This window comes from Trichomycterus rosablanca, chromosome 10 (genome assembly GCF_030014385.1).
Source record: "Trichomycterus rosablanca isolate fTriRos1 chromosome 10, fTriRos1.hap1, whole genome shotgun sequence".
Lineage (NCBI taxonomy): Eukaryota > Metazoa > Chordata > Actinopteri > Siluriformes > Trichomycteridae > Trichomycterus > Trichomycterus rosablanca.
Window position 1 is genome coordinate 35445940 of NC_085997.1, and position 18999 is coordinate 35464938.

The following is an 18999-nucleotide window of genomic DNA, read 5'->3' on the forward strand; positions in this document are numbered from 1 at the left end:
ACGTGGGTTCCTGCTTGTGCTTCTTCTATTGATCCGTGTGCTTTATGGGCGCAGCGTTGTGCCGTGGGCTTCGACAAGATGCTTTTATTTTTGGTCTGGTGTGAGCGGGGTGTATAACGAATACGGTGCATTTGTGTGGGTTCGCATGTACTAAATCTTTTTTTGGTGTCCTTCTCTACAGCAATGCACAGCGTCCTGGACACGCTGAGCGACAGCACCAGCTCCACCACCGCCAACGATCTGGACCTGATCTTCCTCAAGAACATCATGGAGAGTCCCGTGGTGAGTTTTAGACTCTGCTTAGTCCTAATTTAATCACTTATGGCAGTTCCTCTGTTGCATACACCCCCTGCTGGCCGGGGAGAGAGACAGACTATCATGTGCGCATTATGCGTGGCTTCTTTTCACCCTCCAGTAGCGGTACCAAGAGACACAGCAGAGGCTGCATTTACATTTTTGGGATTTAGCAGACACCTTTATACAGTACAAAGCAACTTATAGTATCCAAGCAATTGAGGGTTAAGGGCCTTGCTCAAGGGCCCAACAGTGGCAACCTGGCAGTGGTGGGGTTTGAACCAGCAACCTTCTGCTTACTAGTCCAGTACCTTAACTGCTAGGCTACAACTGCCCTATGAGTTCCTCATCGAGGAACCCCATTGACCTTCCCTCTATTTTAAGCATAGCCAATTGTGCCTGTTAGACACTTGACCAGGGTGATAGCACAGCTAAGATTTAGACAAACGGTCTACTAACCAGGGTCCTTGCACAGCGCTAAAGACACCACCCACTTAGTACGGTCTTTTCCCACACAGCAGACTCGATGGCCAATTAGTGTGTGCTGCAGCACTGCCAATTGTGCCCACTAGATGGCGCACAGCTGACTGGTAGCAGAGCTGAGATTCAAACCGGGGTGTTCAGAATCTCGACGCTGGTGTGCTAGCGGAATATTCCGCTGTGCCACCTGGGCGCCTCATTTTTATTATTATTATTTTGAATTTGTATAAAACAGGCTCACGAGTGCTACGAGGAGCCGAAACTGGAGGCGGTGAGTGAGAACAACGTGGAGCTGGTGCAGGACATCCTAAAAGATCTGTCACCGCTCGCGCCCCAGAGTCAGACGGCACACGAGCTCGTCCGTATCCTCAGTGAGCCGCACTTCCAGGTACGCAGCCAGCATCACCTCACACCCCGGCCTCACACCTCACACACAGTTCGAACCCACAGTCAGCCAGATCTTCTCTCATGTGTCCTCGCAGTCTCTGCTGGAAACGCACGACTCTGTGGCCTCCAAAAGCTACGGGACTCCCCCGCCCAGCCCCTGCGCCTTCATGGACCCCTCGCTGAACAACCAGCCCGTCCCGCCCGACGCCGTCAGGATGGTCGGCATCCGCAAAGTCTCCGGAGAACATCTGGTGAGATCCTGAGATCATGTTTATAATCACGTTATTCTACAGCCCAACACATTTATCATCCCAGTAACGACTCCAGTGAGTTAGAGGTCTGATCCATGTGACCAGATCAGATTTCAGATCACAACCAGCGGAACTTGTTACCTGCAGAATAAAATGATTTGATTGGCTCCAGTGAGGGAGAGGAAGAATTCAACCATGATAGTTTTTTATTACATCTACTTCTGATAGACAGACAGACAGACATATAATATGGATAGACAGACAGGCAGACATGCAGCCAGGTAGATATATAGATACATAAATATATAGATAGACAGAAAGACAGATAAACAAATAGATAGATAAATAGACAGACAGACAGATAGATAGACAGATAGATAGACAGATAGATAGACAGACAGATAGACAGACAGATAGAAATATAGATAAATAGATAGATAGATAGACATATAGACAGACAGACAGATAGACAGACAGACAGACAGATAGATAGATAGATAGATAGATAGATAGATAGATAGATAGATAGATAGATAGATAGATAGATAGATAGATAGACAGACAGATAGATATAGACAGACAGGCAGACAGAAAGATAGATAGATAGACAGATGGATGGACGGACGGACAGACAGAGAGGTAGGTAGGTAGAAAAGCTGACAGATAGATAGATAGATAGATAGATAGATAGATAGATAGATAGATAGATAGATAGATAGATAGATAGATAGACAGGTAGGTAGAAAAGCTGATAGATAGATAGATAGATAGATAGATAGATAGATAGATAGATAGATAGATAGATAGATAGATAGATAGATAGATAGATAGACAGACAGACAGACAGGTAGGTAGGTAGACAGGCAGACAGATAGAAAGGCAATCATGCTAGAACAGGAAAGGAACTTCCCAAAACTGTTGCCACAAAGTTGAAGGCATGTAACTGATTTCACACACCTCTTTGCGACGGGCGTGGCAGAAACACCTGAGCTCAATGTTTCATTTATCCTGACCGGTGGGTCGGCATGTTCTAAAGTTGCTTGAGAAATGAAAACAGGGTGAATACATTACTTTATCTTGGTCAGGGTCTCAGTGGGTCGACTGTGGGTTGTCCATTACTGACCGATATTTAAACGCTGTTTGTTTAATGACACGACGAGTGAGGAGTAATGGTTTTCAGGGTGTGACGTTCCGCGTGGAGGCCGGAGAGCTGGTGATTGCACGCATTCTGCACGGCGGCATGATCGATCAGCAGGGTCTCCTGCACGTGGGCGACGTCATCAAAGAGGTCAACGGCAAGGAGGTGGGCAGCGACCCCAAGGTCCTGCAGGACATGCTGAAGGAGGCCAGCGGCAGCGTGGTGCTCAAGATCCTACCCAGCTACCAGGAACCACACACAGCTCGCCAGGTCAGCACAACACACACACACACACACACAAATTCCCACAAATACACACACACCACACACATACAAATACACACATATACACATATACACACACAACACACATATACACACAACACACATACACACGCATACACACAACACACATACACACAACACACACACATACACACACATACACACACAACACATATACACACAACACACATACACACGCATACACACAACACACATACACACGCATACACACAACACACATACACAGACAGCACATATACACACAAAACACACACACATACACACGCATACACACAACACACACACATATACACACACAGCTCGCCAGGTCAGCACAACACACACACACACACACAAATACCCACAAATACACACACACAACACACATACAAATACACACATATACACACATACACACACAGCACATATACACACAAAACACACACACATACACACGCATACACACAACACACACACATATACACACACAGCTCGCCAGGTCAGCACAACACACACACACACAAATACCCACAAATACACACAAATACACACATATACACATATACACACACAACACACATACACACACGCATACACACAACACACACACATATACACACACAGCTCGCCAGGTCAGCACAACACACACACACACACACACACACACACAAATACCCACAAATACACACACACCACACACATACAAATACACACATATACACATATACACACACAACACACATACACACACAGCACATATACACACAAAACACACACATACACACATACACACGCATACACACAACACACACACATATACACACACAGCTCGCCAGGTCAGCACAACACACACACACTCAAATTCCCACAAATACACACACCACACACATTCAAATACACATATATACACATATACACACACAACACACATACACACACAACACATATACACACAAAACACATACACACATACACACACAACACACATACACACGCATACACACAACACACTCACACACACATACACACACATACTCACACTCACACACATACACACAGCACACACACATACACACACAATGCACACAACACACACAACAAACAAACACACAACACACATACACACACACACTCTCACACACATACACACATACACACATACACACATACACACACACACACACACACACATACACACACATACACATACACACACACATACACACACTCACACACACATACACACACATACACACACACTCACACACACATACACACACATCCTCACACTCTCACACACATACACATACACACACATACTCACACTCTCACACACATACACACACAACATGCACACACGCACACACACATACACACACAATGCACACAACACACACAACAAACAAACAAACACACAACACACATACACACACACACACTCTCACACACACATACACACACGTTATGCCTAACCATTTGCTTTAAACTTCGAGTCTCAACCAGGTTGGCGTGCAACAAGCTAAATAAAGGAAGGGCAGGTAGCATAGACCAGGGGTAGCTCAGTAGTTAAGGTAATTACTGAGCTAACGATCAGAAGGTTGCTGGTTCAAGCCCCATCACTATCAAGTTGCCACTGTTGGACCCCTGAGCAAGGACCTTATAACCCTCAATTGCATTCGTGTTGCTTTGGATAAAAAGATGCTTTAACAGCGACATCTGCTGTCTGGTTGTGCTGGTATCAAAACACTTACATGCTGCAGCTCCTCTGCCCCATTTGGCTGCTCCAATTGTGCCCATCTGTGCCTGTCTTCCTGTTTCCTAAACCGAGACACATACTGAGAGGTCCACTGAGGTCCACAGTTGGAATAAATGCCTGATATTACAGGATACCAGAAGATAAATCATTCTCAGCACTGCGGTGACACTGACATGGTAAAAACAGTGTAGTTTGTGTTGTTCTGTATATAGTCCCGATATTTTTGTAGTGTTTGTGTTTATAAATGTGTTTATATTTACAAACTACAATGAAGTTGATCAGTGGAAACATTGCAAATCTTTCTGCCTTTATTAGTTAAATAAAAATGTAAAATTAAGTTATACAAAACGTCCCGACTTTTCTAGCAATGCGGTTTGTAGCTGCCAGATATGTGTTCCTAATAGCTAAGGTCCTACCTAATTCACGCCCGTGAAATGAGCCGTTTCTCGTCTAATACGCAATTTGCTGTGAAATTCAAACTTTAATGTTTGTGTTTAGTGATTTAACAATTTTCATTCGTGTAGCGTCAAGTGCCTCACGTTTACTGGTTAATCTGCACTATGAGGCGTCCTAGCAATCCTACGGCAATTCAGTTAGTAATCGCTTAGTCAAAATGTCCAAGATGTCGAAGTGTAAAGCATCTAAAAACACGACTCGGGTAAATGAGTTTAGAAAACTAACAACCAATTCTGTGGACGCAGAGGGTGGGGGTCAAAACACGGACGAGTATTTTCATATTTGAGACAGAACATGAAGCCTCGCACCGTTGCTGGATGCTTGATGTTACATTCAGCTATTAAGGGAGCTGTGCTGTGTGTTGTGGCTTCTACTTATTCTTATTCTGAAATTAAGCACATTTATCTGTGAATTTAGTAGGGCCCTATTTATAAAGTGCAAGGTAGATTTCAGTTCTGACAGATTTCATCGTATTTAAACAATGTTCCTTACAGGCGTATGTAAACGTTTGACACTTTATTCAGGAGCACTGACTGAGAAATATTTCTAATGCCCACACGTGTAACATTTTAGGTTGGTACAGACTGGCACTCTCTGTGTGTAAATATGTTAGTGTGGGGGTGTGAACACTGACTCACTTTCTCCTGCGAATGTTTACAGAGATGAAAAGGTGCGAATGCCCACCTGCACCCATCAGGAAACATCACACACCGTCATTATTTAGTAAAAGAAAGAATGGTGAGAATTGTTGAGTAAAGGAAACCATGCAAGATATGAGAGAGTAAAGATTATATATGGAAAAAAAACAAGAATGTTCTTCTAGCTGCTGGTTCACCCTTATGTATAGCAAGTATTATAAGTATTATTATATTATTTTATACTATATTAGTAACTTAGTTATATTATTTATGTATAAGTATTATTTACTATAAGTATCTACTATACTGTCTATACTGTGTATTATATATTTATATATACACCGATCAGCCATAACATTAAAACCACCTCCTTGTTTCTACACTCACTGTCCATTTTATCAGCTCCACTTACCATATAGAAGCACTTTGTAGTTCTACAATTACTGACTGTAGTCCATCTGTTTGTCTACATGCTTTGTTAGCCCCCTTTCATGCTGTTCTTCAATGGTCAGGACCCCCACAGGACCACCACAGAGCAGGTATTATTTAGGTGGTGGATCATTCTCAGCACTGCAGTGACACTGACATGGTGGTGGTGTGTTAGTGTGTGTTGTGCTGGTATGAGTGGATCAGACACAGCAGCGTTGCTGGAGTTTTTAAATACCGTGTCCACTCACTGTCCACTCTATTAGACACTCCTACCTAGTTGGTCCACCTTGTAGATGTAAAGTCAGAGACGATCGCTCATCTATTGCTGCTGTTTGAGTCGGTCATCTTCTAGACCTTCATCAGTGGTCACAGGACGCTGCCCACAGCGCGCTGTTGGCTGGATATTTTTGGGTGGTGGACTATTCTCAGTCCAGCAGTGACAGTGAGGTTCTTAAAAACTCCAGCAGCACTGCTGTGTCTGATCCACTCATACCAGCACGACACACACTAACACACACTAACACTAAGCTGAGAATGATCCACCACCTAAATAATACCTGCTCTGTGGGGGTCCTGTCCCTGACCATTGAAGAACAGCATGAAAGGAGGCTAACAAAGCATGCAGAGAAACATTTACATTTTCAGCATTTAGCAGACGCTTTTATCCAAAGCGACTTACACAATGAGCTGAACACAATGAGCAATTGAGGGTTAAGGGCCTTGTTTAAGGACCCAACAGTGGCAACTTGGGGCTTGAACCGGCAACCTTCTGTTTACTAGTCCAGTACCTTAACCACTGAGCTATCACTGGCCCAGATGGACTACAGTCAGCAATTGTAGAACTACAAAGTGCTTTTATATGGTAAGTGGAGCTGATAAAATGTACAGTAAGTGTAGAAACAAGGAGGTGGTCATAATGTTATGCCTAATCGGTGTAAGTATCTACTATATTATTAATTATAATATTTACAGTTCAGAAGCTTGGTAAGAATTTTGTGTGATTGTGTGTTCAGGCCTACGTCAAGTGCCACTTTGATTACGACCCGGCTAACGACAACCTGATTCCATGTAAAGAGGCCGGACTTCGCTTCCACAGTGGAGAGATCCTGCAGATCTTTAACCAGGACGACCCCAACTGGTGGCAGGTACATGTTTGCTTACACACGGATGAGCAAAAACATTGCAAAACATTACAACCACCCCATAAAAACTGTGCATCACGGTGCACATATTTGTACCATGTGAAGATGAGGGATCTGTTAGGATATCAGGTTCTAGTTGACAGTGGTCTGTGGAGGGACAAGCCACAATTCGCCGGCAGGTTGTTGGGCGTCTGAGACTAATTAATGCCATATTTCAGCTTTTAATTTTGTACTGTTGTGGAAAGAGCAAAAGGTAGACACGCCACCTTCTTCCTGGCAAAAACAGAAAATTGCCCTTCCCAATATTGTCAAAATAACTACATCATTTAAAAAGTCGACTATATTGCTGCTATATATAAAGACTGCTGTATTACTGCTTGAACATTCTAACTTGTAGCCTGTTTAAAACAACAGTACTTTTGGTAGCACCTTTGCATCCCCCTCAGGAGTCGCGCTTGATAAATGTGTTTATTGTTCCCCCAACATTGAAATGAAATTGACGACACATCGGGTCACGTTCCTGTCAGCTAAGAACAGGAATCTGAGGCTTACGGTGGGCACAGGCTTACTGAAACAGGACAGCTAAATCATGATAAGACCAGTCTGATAAATCTCTGCTGATTTATGATAGAACTTGCAAATAACAGGGTCAAAATTTTGCATAAACAATACAATTTCATAGGTCACACATTGGGCTCTTAGACATACCCATGACCCCCTCGCATATAAAGAACAGAGCACTAAATCTTACAGTGTGAACATAGCTGAGGAAAACAGGATGGCTAATACTTAATAATAATAATAAACTGGTTTTGGTTCCGAACATCGTGTACATCATGGACCTGAGCTGCTCACCTCTGTCCTTGCAGGCGTGCCACCTGGAGGGCGGCAGCGCAGGTCTAATCCCGAGCCAGCTGCTGGAGGAGAAGAGAAAAGCCTTCGTGAAGAGAGACCTGGAGCTCAACACTTCAGGTACCGCCGTGCATGAACGGGTGCAGATACTCTCCACACCAACACTGATCTGATTCAGGGCATCAGATGTCTAAACATTTCAGCATTTATCAGACGCTTTTATCCAAAGCGACTTACAGTACTGTGACCGTGTATTGTCTAAGCAATTGAGGGTTAAGGGCCTTGCTCAAGGGCCCAGCAGTGACAACCTGGCAGTGGTGGGGCTTACACCAGTGACCTGATTACTAGTCCAGTACCTTACCTGCGCTGGCAGACTTGGCGTCATTTAAACACTTAAAAAAACACCTAATGGCTGATCCGTGTAGTTTCGAGCCCCTTTATGCAGCTTCTGCAGCTCACATGTGTTGTTCAGAACATTGGATGTGTTACCTGGCTGTGTGCTGATGTCTGCAGGACCTCTGTGTGCAGGCATGGGGGGAAAGAAGAAGAAGAGGATGATGTACGTGACCACCAAGAACGCAGGTAACGTCACACCTTCTCGCTTCTCACTCCTGGGTCCACAGGGTCTCCCAGTCTTCACCAGCAGTGATGTGGTGTAAAGTGAATTCTTGTTTTGTGTTGGATTTATGTTGTAATATTGCATTTATTTCTATAGACTGTCCTGAGAATGAAGCATCAACCGTGGAGTGAGCTGTGTGTGTGTGTTGTATTTAGCGGACTAAAAGGGGGAGCACTCGTCCGTAAAATGCGATTGTCCAAAACAGCGAGGTTTTTTTTTCCAGGGGGTGTGAAAAAGTACGAAAACGCAGCACTAAGGTCCACAACAGTGCTAAACATGCACATACACCGACCAGCCATAACATTAAAACCACCTCCTAGTTTCTACACTCACTGTTCATTTTATCAGCTCCACTTACCATATAGAAGCACTTTGTAGTTCTACAATTACTGACTGTAGTCCATCTGTTTCTCTGCATGCTTTGTTAGCCCCCTTTCACCCTGTTCGTCAATGGTCAGGACCCCCACAGGACCACCACAGAGCAGGTATTATTTAGGTGGTGGATCATTCTCAGCACTGCAGTGACACTGACATGGTGGTGGTGTGTTAGTGTGTGTTGTGCTGGTATGAGTGGATCAGACACAGCAGCACTGCTGGAGTTTTTAAACACCTCACTGTCACTGCTGGACTGAGAATTGTCCACCAACCAAAAATATATCCAGTCAACAGCGCCCCATGGGCAGCATCCTGCGACCACTGATGAAGGTCTAGAAGATGACCAACTCAAACAGCAGCAATAGATGAGCGATCGTCTCTGACTTTATATCTGCAAGGTGGACCAACTAGGTAGGAGTGTCTAATAGAGTGGACAGTGAGTGGACACGATATTTAAAAACTCCAGCAGCGTTGCTGTGTCTGATCCACTCATACCAACACAACACACACTAACACACCACCACCATGTCAGTGTCACTGCAGTACTGAGAATGATCCACCACCTAAATAATACCTGCTCTGTGGTGGTCCTGTGGGGGTCCTGACCATTGAAGAACAGGGTGAAAGCAGGTTAAAAAAAGCATGTAGAGAAAGAGATGGACTACAGTCAGTAATTGTAGAACTACAAAGTACTTCTATATGGTAAGCGGAGCTGATAAAATGGACAGTGAGGTGGTTTTAATGTCATGGCTGATTGGTTTATGATAAACAGTAAAATGAACAACATAAATAGATATGTAAACATGTCATGTAAAACCTGTAAATAAATATTACAACTGGTGTTTACATTTACATTTTCAGCATTTATCAGACGCTTTTATCCAAAGCGACTTACACAATGAGCTGAACACGATGAGCAATTGAGGGTTAAGGGCCTTGCTCAGGGACCCAACAGTGGCAACTTGGTGGTGGCGGGGCTTGAACCGGCAACCTTCTGTTTACTAGTCCAGTACCTTAACCACTAAGCTATCACTGGTGTTCTGTACTACTGGGGTGGAGGAGGGTTTTTTTTTTGTCGTGATCGTATAGTGAGAACTTAGAGGTTCTATTATTCTGAGTCTGAAGCTCTGCTGGTGGCTACTGGAGCAGTGCTGGTGCAGAAGTGAGCTCTAGAACTTTTAAAAAAAGGCGAGAACAAAGCGAGTCTCCCGACAAAATAAAGCCTCTCACTCATGTAAACAGAGAGATGTGCACCGGCTAGCGGACGATTACTGAACTACTGGTCCTGGTTCGCTTCTCGCGTGGATTTTAACAATAGGACTGGACATTCGGTTTTCCAGATTTTGTCCGTTAAATCCAAAATCTGTTAAATCAGAGTTCCTCTGTATTTGTCTTTGGTTTCTGTAACTGTGTGTTTTTAATCTTTGCCCTTTATTATCAATCAGAGTTTGACAGGCACGAGCTTCTGATCTATGAGGAGGTGGCGAAGGTGCCACCGTTCCGGAGGAAGACTCTGGTCTTGATCGGAGCTCAGGGAGTGGGGCGGCGCAGCCTGAAGAACAAACTGCTGATGACGCAACCTTTTCGCTACGGCACAACCACGCCCTGTAATTCACACAATCAAGATTTATTTTTGTAGAGTAACTTAACAGCATCCAGGATTGATAAACAAAAACCCCTGTTGATGGGCGCCCGGGTGACGCAGTGGGATATTCCGCTGACGCACCAGCACCAAGTTTCTTAACTCCCGGGTTCGAAGCTCGGTGTTGCCACCGGTTGGCTGGGCGCCATCTGGCGGGCATAATTGGCAGTGCCTGCAGCCATCGTATCTGCAGGGTGGGGACCGGACTATATGTGGGTGGGTGGGTCTTCATACGCTATGTAAGGACCCTGATTGGCAGAAGAGACGCCCGTGCAGGAAGCACGGACAAGAAGAGGAGGGCTGTACACGTGTAAAGAAGGCGTGGGCAGCGGCGTGCTCTCCTCGGATGCAAATCTGGAGTCTGTCAGCAGCAGAAGACAAATTGGATGCGCTAAATCGGGAGGAAAAATGGGGAGAAAAATGCAAACCCTGTTGAGCAGCCAGAGGCGACAGTGGCGAGGAAATATTTTTTGTGAAATTACAAGGAGGAAACCTTGAGAGGAACCAGACTCATCAGGGACCTCAGTCCTCCTTGAGTGGCCTGGAGGATCATTTTAATTAATTAAAGTTTGACATTGATGCTTTATCTATAGGTTACTTACATGAAGCAGGACATGATACAAGAGGCCCAGACGGGAAGCGACTAGCTAATATGTAATTTAATCTATAATAATATAAATGTAATTTTATCTATTTTTAGACGCTTTATTTTATTCTCACCAGTTTCTGAAAGTAGTTCAGAATTGTAGTGAAACCTAAATTTTTGGAGGCTGAATTAATGCTGGATGAGTGAGTGATCACAGGACCACATCATTGCAACAAGATTTAATAACCCCGGCCCCCTAGACAAGATCTACCCCACCCCCTCCACCCCCATCCGATGATGAGGTTTTGCGTAAATAATGCGCCAATGACAATAATTTGCCAGGAAACTTCTAAGGGTCTTTTTGAAAACCTGGTGAGCTGCCTCGCTGCCTACTGCTACCTGATCAGCTGCCTCAGTAGAGAGGATTCTAATAAGACATCAAACTTCACCACAGTTTTAGCTTACTAAGCTAACACAGTTAGCCTCAGGCCATTTAAACCGATGGGCTGAGGCGGCACAACCCGCTAGCACGCCAGCTATCGTCTCCCTCTGTGTACCGAAAACGGTTAAACTGTCCCTGACGAGCCTGAATTTACAAATAAACGACACTTGTATAAGTCTACCTTTATACAAATGAAATTTTAATAAGACTTTATTTACATGTGAACAGAACTACGTTGGTTGCTCCTCATTTGTCCGCCATGTTTGTCATTTTTTGTGAGAAAAGTCGTGCCGCACTGAATGCTGGGATTGCCTTCAGCACTGAGGAAGCACCGGACGCTCCCTCGTTATTCGGTCGGATTATCACTCAGAATTAAGGCGCCTCAGTAGGAGCATTTTAAGGAATCTAAGAATTTAGACACGCCCTCTTCTCAGGAGTGTAGGATGATGTTTGTTTGTTTGTTTATTATGATTTTAACGTCATTGTTTTACACCTTTGCTTACATTCATGACAGACACACGGTAGTTACTCATTACACAAGGATCATTACTTGTCAAGGTTATATCAAACAGTCATGGACAATTCTGTATCTCCAGTTCACCTCATTTGCACGTCTTTGGACTGTGGGAGGAAACCGGAGCACCCGGAGGAAACCCACACAGACACGGGGAGAACATGCAAACTCCACACAGAAAGGACCCGGACCGCCCCAGCTGGGGATCGAACCCAGGACCTTTTTGCTGTGAGGCGACAGTGCTACCCACTGAGCCACTGTGCTGCCCGGTAGGAAGATGTAAAATGCGTCTATGTGGAGAGATCACCAGGATTTCAGACATGTGAAAAAACACATGAACCTGGTCACTCACTCACTCACTCCCATTTAGCAGGCAGAAGTTTCCTTACTAGGTAAAGCTGTTGGCTTCATTTAAGAGCCTCACATCAATGTCAGCGTCTACCTTTCTAACAGTGAGATTTCTTGTATCTCCTCGCTTCCACAGACACGAGCCGTAAACCTAAAGTGAACGAGAAGGAGGGTCAGATGTATCTGTTCATGTCTCGCAGCGAGATGGAGACGGACATCAAGAGCGGCCGTTTCCTGGAGCACGGCGAGTACGACGGCAACCTGTACGGCACCAAGATCAACTCCATCCACGAGGTGATCGAGTCCGCCAAGATCTGCATCCTGGACGTGAACCCTCAGGTGCCGATGCTGTTTAAATACAAGTATCAGGAAGCTTTGTTCGGTTTAAAGAATTAATCCAGCCGTTTGGTCTCTCAGGCTCTGAAAGTTCTGAGGACGGCCGAGTTTCTGCCCTACGTCGTGTTCATTGAAGCTCCTGATTTTGAAGTTCTGAAGGACATGAACAGATCTGCCATCGAGGCCGGAGTCGTCACCAAACAGCTCACGGTGAGTTAATCAAAGGTTTTGTACATTCGGAAAAACCTTCAACTTCATATTCTTATATTCAATTTTATATTCTTATATGTTTTTAAATTGTTATATCTTATTTTTGCATTGCATTACATTTTATTTTTCTTTATACTACACATATATGTTTGTCAAGTCAAGTCAAGTATAAATTTATTTATAAAGCACTTGGTCATACAATGGTCATTGTCTCAAAGCAACTTTACAGAATACAGGACCAACAGACAAAAAAAAAACCCTATTGAGCAAGCCGAGGGCGACAGTGGCAAGGAAAAACCTTAAAATTACAGGAAGAAACCTTGAGAGGATCCAGACTCAGCAGGGACCCCCTTCCTCTTTGTTTCTGTGATGCTTGTGATGTTTGTGAATCGATGCTGTAACACTGCAATTTTCCTTTGGGGATCAATAAAGTAATCAACCAATCAATCAACAATCAATCAACCAACCAATCAATCAATGAACCAACCAACCTTCCAACCAATCAATCAATTAATTAACCAACCAACCAACTAACCAATCAACCAACTAATCAATTAATCAATTAACCAACAAATCAACCAATCAATTAATTAATCAACCAACCAATCAAAAAACCAACCAACCAATCAATAAATTAATCAATTTACCAACCAATAAATCAATTAATCAACCAACCAATCAATTATTGAACCAATCAACCAACCAATCAACCATCCAATCGACCAACCAATCAAATACCAAATACTTAAAATTTAACTAATTATACCTGCCTGAACAAGAAACTCTAGCAAGATTTAAAATACCACATTACTCATATAACATGTATTAAAGAACCTTCAATAATTTAGTACTGAAGATACTTGTGAAACATCACATGTTGTGAAACAGCATTAGGGTTTTTTATAGTTGTGGAAAAGTTTTTTTCATGATGATTTTTTTCAGCTTCTTTAAGGATCATAAGAGGCACCCAGATGGCACAGCAGAAGATTCCTGATCCGTGACTTCTAAAGACTCTGAGTTCGAATCTCAGCTCTGCTACTGGTCTAGCAGGCACAATTGGCAGTGCCTGCAGCAGACAAAATTGCCCACTAGTCTGCTATGTGTTATTAAAAGAACACCTTGCCTGTTAACCATGGGTGTGGATCTGTTCTTCTTTGGGTTGTGTGGCAGCCAAGGACACGAGAAACATTGCACGGGTAAACGGACAAATAGATTCCATTAAAAATCAGCAAAATCGGAAAGCAAATGTGATCAATAGTCAAGACAACGAGTCTGAGAAGAGCTGCAACTTCTACAGCAGTACAGTGATCCGAAATGTACCTGAAAATCCTTTAGGAACAATTTAAAAAATAAAACAAAGATGCTGTGCAGGCAAGAAGTCCTGAAAATATTTTCAAACTAGAAGGGTCAGTGGATTCATAATTCATAAACAGGAATGTAAGACAATTTCCGTAATATGAATGCAAACACTCTAACCTCAAATATTTTCTTTTCTAAAAACGTCACATACATTTTCCTGTGCAGGACTGTGAGCTGAAGAGGACGGTGGAGGAGAGCGAGAGGATCCACAGAGCTTACGGTCACTACTTCGACCTCACCATCGTAAACGACAACCTGGACGGAGCGTACCGGAGCCTGAAGGCGGCGCTAGAGAGACTGAACACCGAGCACCAGTGGGTTCCAGTCAGCTGGGTTTTCTAAACCAGACTACATAATATTAATATAGATATTGAGAAGTTACCAGATCGTTCTGAGGTTGGAGGTTCTGTGGAGCACACAAAGCAATCGGCTCCCACCAGGGTCTGAAGGAAAGTTACAATTAGGTAGCAGAACGTCTGGAACGTTTAATTTTAGAGTAGCGCTTAATATGAGTTGAGATGTAATCAAATTCAATAGTGGCCAACATATTAATACAAAACAAGAGAAAGAATTAGCAGTTGAGGGGAGCTTTTCTTCCAAACTTTAACAAATAATAAAATAGATTTAATAAAATAAATCTCCTTTACTTTCATCTGATTCTGATCGCAGGTCCTGTCTGGGCTCTCCATCTGTCCTCCAATATCCGAAAATCTGCTGTACACCAAACACCCTTCATCACTAACTTACTGGGTGTGTTAAAAAACCTAGTGAGCTGCCTTGCTCTCTTAATGTCTACACAGGCAGCTGCCTCAGTAGAGAGGATTCTAAGAAGTCATTGACTTATAAGGCAGATTATTCGAACGCGCTACTTAGACAGCGACAACATCGGGTTTTGCTTACTAAGCTAACACAGTTAGCATCATGCCATTCGAACCAATGGGATGGGGTGGCACAGTGCTCTAGCATGTCAACTAACATCTCCCTCCGTGTACCGAAAACGGTTAAATTCGCTGACAAGCCCGAATTTGCAGATAAAAACACTTGTGCAAGTTTATACACATTAAAAATCGATAATAATTTATTTACATTTGAAAATAACTTGATTGCCTTGATAACTAAGAACACTTTGCATGCTCACTCGTTCTTGAGTCAAAATAGCGTTAAAGTTTTAAGATGCCTAACTAGCGAGCATATTAAGGCATCTAGGATTTCGAACAGCCTCCTTCTCGGGAGCTCGTGTAGGATGACATAAAATGCTGTCTATGTAGAGAGCGCACTAGGTTTTCGAACACACTCACTGTGTCTAATAAGGCTTTAGAACTAAGCCTCTGTACACACACACATTCACTAGTCTAATTCACTGGGCAGAGGGCAGGAAACACTGCAATTTTTTAGTATCTCTAGTCTACCTGACTGCTTGTATTTAGACTGTGAGAGGAAACCGGAGCTCCCGGTGGCAACCCACGCTGACACAGTGAGAACATGCAAACTCCACACAGAAAGGACCCGGACTGCCCCGCCTGGGAATCGAACCCAGGACCTTCTTGCTGTGAGGCTCCATTTCACATTTGTCCCAGTATAATCTTTTACTTTACAGCTAATGACAACTTTAACAGCTTTAATAAAACATCTCAAAAAACTAAAATAATATAAAATAAATAATAAAAATACATTTTAAATAATGGAAGATTTGAGTAAAATGAGAAGTAAAGCCTTGTTCCAGCAGGACCTGTCCTCCGGTTGTTTATGCTACCTGGTATAAAAGACAGTTTGATACGTTGATGTTTGTTTTGAAGCTGTAGTGGAGAGCCGAGCGTCGGCGGTAGACGTGATTAACGATAACGATGTATATCTGTACAGAATTCTGTGATGTAGAAATAGTTTCAGGTCTTTAAATCGTGGCTTTAGTTTGAGTATACAGTATATGAAGGTGGTATTTATGAAGCAGAAATTGGACATTAATCTTGTACATGTTGTGATTTATATTCCCTTCAGGCTGAATGTAAATAATTATTAGTATATTTCTCTATATTCCACTGGCTCATGATGCTCTTACAGTCCATCAGGATATCAGGTACGAGGTGATGAAGGACGAACGATGGAACGTTTACGGCCAGTTTGTTAATGATTTGGTCAGAAGTTGAATAAACGTGATCCTGAAATAAACGGTTGATGGTTGTTTAAACACGTTTGATTGTTGTTATTGTATTTCTGCTAATCAGTATTTACAGTGTGGTGCTCGGGTGCTAAGATCCAGGTTCGCATCCCAGTGGTCCTATTGGCCAGCCAGCCGGGCACCTGATTGGCTATGTCGTGGGGTGTTTTGATCTCGGGGTATTACTAGCCTGTACCCAGTGCTTCCACCCTGACCTTGACCAGAATAAAACACTCACTCACTCACTTTCTTAACCGCATACCCAATTAGGGTCGCGGGAGGGTGCTGGAGTCTATCCCAGTTTTTCAATGGGCACAAGGCACACAGTAACACCCTGGACGGGGCGCCAGTACATCACAGGGCAGACACACTCATACACACACACCCATTCACCTATAGGGCAATTCAGTGTCTCCAATTAACCTGACCGCATGTTTTTGGACTGTGGGAGGAAACTGCACTGCAAGCAATTGAGGGTTAAGGGCCTTGCTCAAGGGGCCAACAGTGGCAAGCTGGCAGATGTGGGGATTGAACCAGCAACCTTCTGATTACTAGTCCTGTACCTTAACCGCTGAGCTTCCCCTGCCCTATTTAAAATATTTTTTGATTTGTGAAGTTAATTAAATGTAAAGAACTGTGCGAAAACCACTAATTTAGATACTTTACTGCCGAGTTTGTTAATGATTGATTCATATCTACTGATAGTTGTATGTTTTTATAGTTAATTATCGTTAATTTTGCTGCCTGAACAGATAACAGTAGTTTTATAACCGTCTCAAACTCCTACACAAGAACACTGACTGAACCAGAGCAAATATTCCGTCCACGTCTGGTAAATGATCTATTCACACCGTCTTCAGTCATCAGCAAGTCAAGGCTTCTTTTTATCAGCCCTGATAAGATCCTCTAACATTCCTTCCTGAGCTTTCACCCTTCATGAAAGGTCTCTTTTATTTTCAACAAAGAAACAGTGCAGGTCATAAAGTGCATAGACATTTTTACAGTGCAACATCATACAAAAACAAAACACCAGACTGAACGTGAATGAGATGATTCTGAGGTAAATGGTAAACTTCTGTCGTTATTGCTGTACAGTGTACAGAGTGTGTACTTTGGTCTTTAGTGTTTAGTGTCCGTTTATGAGAGCAGGCGACACTTTCAACTGTAGAGAAGGATGAGTGATTACGAGGCTGTAAAGGAAAGGGAAGCGAACTCTGAGCATGTTAGGTGGATTTTACTTTGTGCTGGGTAGCCGTAGTCCTCAAAAACAAATCCGGGAAGAGCCGTAGAGGGAATGGAGAGGAGGTCGATGTGAGGATTCATCAAGGATGTTCAGTCATGTCCTGTTTCCCAAACCTAAGTTATTCCATAAGTCCATTTACGGTGTGTGTTATAAATCAGGAGATTTCACTGTATGCTGGAGGCTCCTCATCAGGAATGCTAAATTTCCTCTGCAAAACAAATACAGAAACATCGTACGTTCCTTTAGCTGTGGATCACTGGTGCTCACACATTTCAGACCACCTACAAATCATCTTCTTACAGGAACGCATTAAGCCTTCATGTGCAGTGGACAGTACAGGTTCTACTGTATATAAGATTTAGCAGCCATAAATATAAAAAGAACATGTGTCAAATACAGACAAAAACGTACGTAGATTTGACGAGAGCGAACTGACACACACGTGTGCAGTACCCGACTGCATTTTTTCACCTGCACTAGGTGAGTTCATATGCGGATCAGCCTTGTGTACAGAGTGCCACACCCTGATCAGCATTATTCCTCGACTCTGCGCAGACGCTATCAACCAGCCAGCAGAGGTCGTAATTGCATCAGTTATGAGGAATCCCTATCTGGCATTTTCCTCCCTGGATGAACAACAGCCAATCGTTGTTCATGTAGCCGCTGAGATTCAATGCGATGTAGTCGAGGTATTATTTAGGCTGTGGATCATTCTCAGCACTGCAGTGACACTGACATGGTGGTGGTGTGTTAGTGTGTGTTGTGCTGGTATGAGTGGATCAGACACAGCAGCGCTGATGGAGTTTTTAAACACCTCACTGTCACTGCTGGACCCAGAATAATCCACCAACCAAATATATCCAGCCAACAGCGCCCCATGTGCAGCGTCCTGTGACCACTGATGAAGGTCTAGAAGATGATCGACTCAAACAGCAGCAATAGATGAGTGATTGTCTCTGACTTTACATCTACAAGGTGGACCAACTAGGTAGGAGTGTCTAATAGAGTGGACAGTGAGTGGACACAGTGTTTAAAAACTCCAGCAGCGCTGCTGTGTCTGAT

At 43.4% G+C, this 18999-nt stretch overlaps 1 protein-coding gene across 3 annotated transcripts in view; it reads left to right on the forward strand.

Annotated features, from left to right (window-relative positions):
• Positions 1-16724, forward strand: part of mpp2b (MAGUK p55 scaffold protein 2b) — a 40326-nt gene extending 23602 nt beyond the window's left edge. Inside the window, exons 3-14 of one of the 3 annotated variants that reach the window (XM_063003238.1) lie at positions 182-282; positions 1010-1162; positions 1257-1412; positions 2593-2820; positions 7128-7259; positions 8126-8228; positions 8637-8690; positions 10548-10709; positions 12771-12973; positions 13052-13180; positions 14705-14853; positions 16535-16724. In XM_063003238.1, coding sequence (XP_062859308.1) covers positions 182-282; positions 1010-1162; positions 1257-1412; positions 2593-2820; positions 7128-7259; positions 8126-8228; positions 8637-8690; positions 10548-10709; positions 12771-12973; positions 13052-13180; positions 14705-14853; positions 16535-16556 — 1592 coding nt within the window. In that variant the 3' untranslated portion in view covers positions 16557-16724. Of the gene's footprint in view, positions 1-181; positions 283-1009; positions 1163-1256; positions 1413-2592; positions 2821-7127; positions 7260-8125; positions 8229-8636; positions 8691-10547; positions 10710-12770; positions 12974-13051; positions 13181-14122; positions 14487-14704 lie in introns of those variants that run through there. The other 2 variants (XM_063003237.1, XM_063003239.1) reach the window with 2 other exon arrangements.
• Positions 16725-18999: the final 2275 nt, after the last annotated feature.